This window comes from Pyxicephalus adspersus, unplaced genomic scaffold (genome assembly GCF_032062135.1).
Source record: "Pyxicephalus adspersus unplaced genomic scaffold, UCB_Pads_2.0 Sca2170, whole genome shotgun sequence".
Lineage (NCBI taxonomy): Eukaryota > Metazoa > Chordata > Amphibia > Anura > Pyxicephalidae > Pyxicephalus > Pyxicephalus adspersus.
Window position 1 is genome coordinate 1 of NW_027319177.1, and position 3,093 is coordinate 3,093.

The following is a 3,093-nucleotide window of genomic DNA, read 5'->3' on the forward strand; positions in this document are numbered from 1 at the left end:
GGATCAATACAAAAGGGGATTTATCCTATCCACTTTTCATATTCAACATACAGTATATTATCATACAGCATTTTGCTTTATTCAGATAAGAAGTGAAAGCAATGAAAACTCTCACCTACGACATATGATTTTGCTGTGTCTGTTGTTGCTGTTGTTGTTGCTGCTGTTGAATTATTAACTGTTGTTGTTGCCTGCGCCTAGCAGTCCTCAACTTCTCGAAGCGGGCCTCCATCTCATCCAACACCTTTGGTGTGTATCGCACTACCAGCTTAACACTGTCTTTTGCAGCCTTCAGCAGCTCCACTGCCTTCTCGTGATGTTCTCCTTCCACACTCTGCATATATAAAAAGAAAACACCTAAAATCACCGATCAGCTCAATTAACTCTTTCTCTAGGTAGCTAGGAAAGGACCATTTCAGTGAAGTATAAATTATCCTGTAATGTTTTATTGAAATCCTTTTCAGTATAGCAATATCTGCATGAGTGTCAGGCGATGGGTCATGCATAATTGAAGGGGCAGTTAAACGCAATGTTAACTTATATTTGTTTGACATATTTAATTTAATTCCAGACGTGCATTGAAAACATATGGCAGCCCAGGCATAAACAAAGGCTCACCATTGCATTCAGTTCTCTATAGTGCAATGTCTTTTCTGTAGTTTCTTCAATAATCATGTAAGAGGAATATGGCAGAAATAAGCCAATGTCATACAGGTCACTGATAGTTGTGAAATCTTGCCAAAGTAATCTCTTCATGCTGAAATGAACTGTCAAAATGAACATGGCCTGCAGGGTTCAGCTGCATGTAATGTTATAGCTCTGTTCTTTTTGATTGCTCTCCCTGGAAGGTTTCTCTTCCAGAAAAGCACCTGATTGCTTGGCACAAACCATTTTGAAAGCAACATGCATTTGAGAATGCACTTTAAAGCAGACACAATCATCATGAATTGTAACATTTCTGTTGTCAAACACCCTAATGATATGAAGGTAGCTATGTGATGTGGGATGGATGATTTAAAGTGAAAATGTTCTGTTTTGCTTTTCTCTCCAGAAGGAACTACCCAAGGTCAGCATCCACTTCTTGGAGTGAAATGCTGGCTCAGAGGTGACACAATTATGAAAATCCTGGTGCCTGCACAGTTTTTATGTGTGATCTTCTAATTTCTCCTAGAATATATAGTCCCTTGCTGAAATAATTGAACTTGCTAAAATGTTACAATGATACAGTTTAATCATTAGTGGATGTTTGACTTGGTCAGTCCAAAAAACAGTTCTGTGTGCAGTAGACTTGTAAAATTATCTGATCTTGGGTAAAGTAATGGAGCCCAATGATGGCTTTTTAAAGTATGTTTTTTGAACAACCCTTGTTGTCTTGAATGGCTGCATTGAATGCCTCTGTTTGGGAGAGTAGTGATGCCATAACAATCTGGGTTTATTAAAGCTGTATCTCCTAGTAATTTTACAGCAATATAATTAGCTTCAAAGCTTAAAATTTACATCACTTACAATGGCATTTGTAATATTCATAAAGTTATACCTGTAGTATGCAGAAAGAATAACAGCTAAATAATCTTGCATTGACATAGCACTAATGTCTGATGAATGCTCTCCAATGCTCAAAACGCAAAATGAGTTATCCATACCACTCCATTCACAGAAAGTAGCTGATCTCCCCTCTTGAGTCCTCCATGTCGCTCTGCTACTCCTCCTGGAATAATGCGAGATATTCTTTCTATCAACAAGTGGCTCATGTAGAATGTTTGGATCACCTGGTTTTAGGGCAGATATAGGAGACCAATTCCTTTCCACCCAATGCCTCTCACAAGCTCTGCTGTCCCACATGCACATATACCAGGGATACAGGTGTATCCTTGTTGCTGACCAAGAAGGAAGCATACCATTTTAAGGTCAACACAGATGACCCAATTGTGTTGGTGATATTGCCATTGTGAAGGAGAACACACTTGAAGCTTCGCTTTGAGCTATCGATGAAGAGCCGCCATTCAGTTGAGTTAAAGATTGGAATTCCCAATTCCTCCATTAAACCAGGTATGCTATGGCAATACACAAAGCCACTATTAGTTCTAAAGTACTGCAGAAATGCAATTTCTCTGGTTCGAAAATACAAAACCTTTGTTCCGTTTCAAATACGTTTTTCTCACACAGTCTTGATGCTAGGAGTTCTGAAGCTTTCTTCGATGGTCCCAAATCATGTGCCAAATCACTCAACTCATGCTGATCAAATCCCTTACGAAATGTTTTGCGGCTCCAGACTATTTTTCTTTAGTGGAAGAGGAGGCAAAATGGCTCTTTTGATAGTAAAGGTTGCTGACCCCTGACCTAGTTCATTACCATAATCATGTTCTTCAAGAGAGGGTTGTGTAACAAAAACCGGCACTGGGATTTTATCTGAATGAGCCACTGGGCGTATAGCCAATGGTAGACTAGGATACTCTATGTTACGTTTATTTTTCTTGGTATATCCTGAAGTTTTCACTATACAAAAGTAACAGTCACTGAAATGATCTCCTGGCTCTCGCCAAACCATAGGTATACCAAATGGCATCTTATCACGTGTTACCTTTGTCCACATCCATAAACCCTCAATACACTGTTTGCACACCTTATGAGGGGCCCAAGACTTATCTTGATCACCAAGTTTAACTTTGAAATATGCCAAATAGGCTTGCTCTACAAATGTGCTGATGTTCACCCTTTGATTGGGAATGGTGAAACTGACACAGATATAACAAAATGAATCAGGCTTGTTTAGGCATTTACTACGAGAAACAGCAGAGCCAGACATGATCTGAAAGAAAGAAAATACGTGTGTACGTAGAAGAATACATTTTGCTTATTCAGTACGTAGAGCAGTGTACAACCTCTCAGCACACTGTCTTAAATGTAAATGAATAGCCTGTACAAATCCACACTACAGTAATCGCAGTAATATAGGTGGTAGAGAAAAAAACTGACATGATAGAAGAAAACTAACTGCACTTTCAGAATCAGCATACCTATTTTAGTGTAAATTAGCTTAAAAGTTGAAGTCAACCAAAATTTGTTAAAAATTGTTCCCCAGTGTAATTCAAA

General features: G+C 38.7%; 1 protein-coding gene across 1 annotated transcript; it reads right to left on the reverse strand.

The window, feature by feature from the left end:
• Window positions 1–19: 19 nt before the first annotated feature.
• On the reverse strand, window positions 20–1,724 carry LOC140321307 (protein lin-7 homolog A; the record flags this gene model as incomplete). Its single annotated transcript, XM_072398116.1, is given in 2 exon segments — window positions 20–334; window positions 1,644–1,724. Coding segments are annotated over 2 exon segments (300 nt in total), but the record flags the coding sequence as incomplete, so codon positions are not given.
• Between the last annotated feature and the right edge of the window lie 1,369 nt (window positions 1,725–3,093).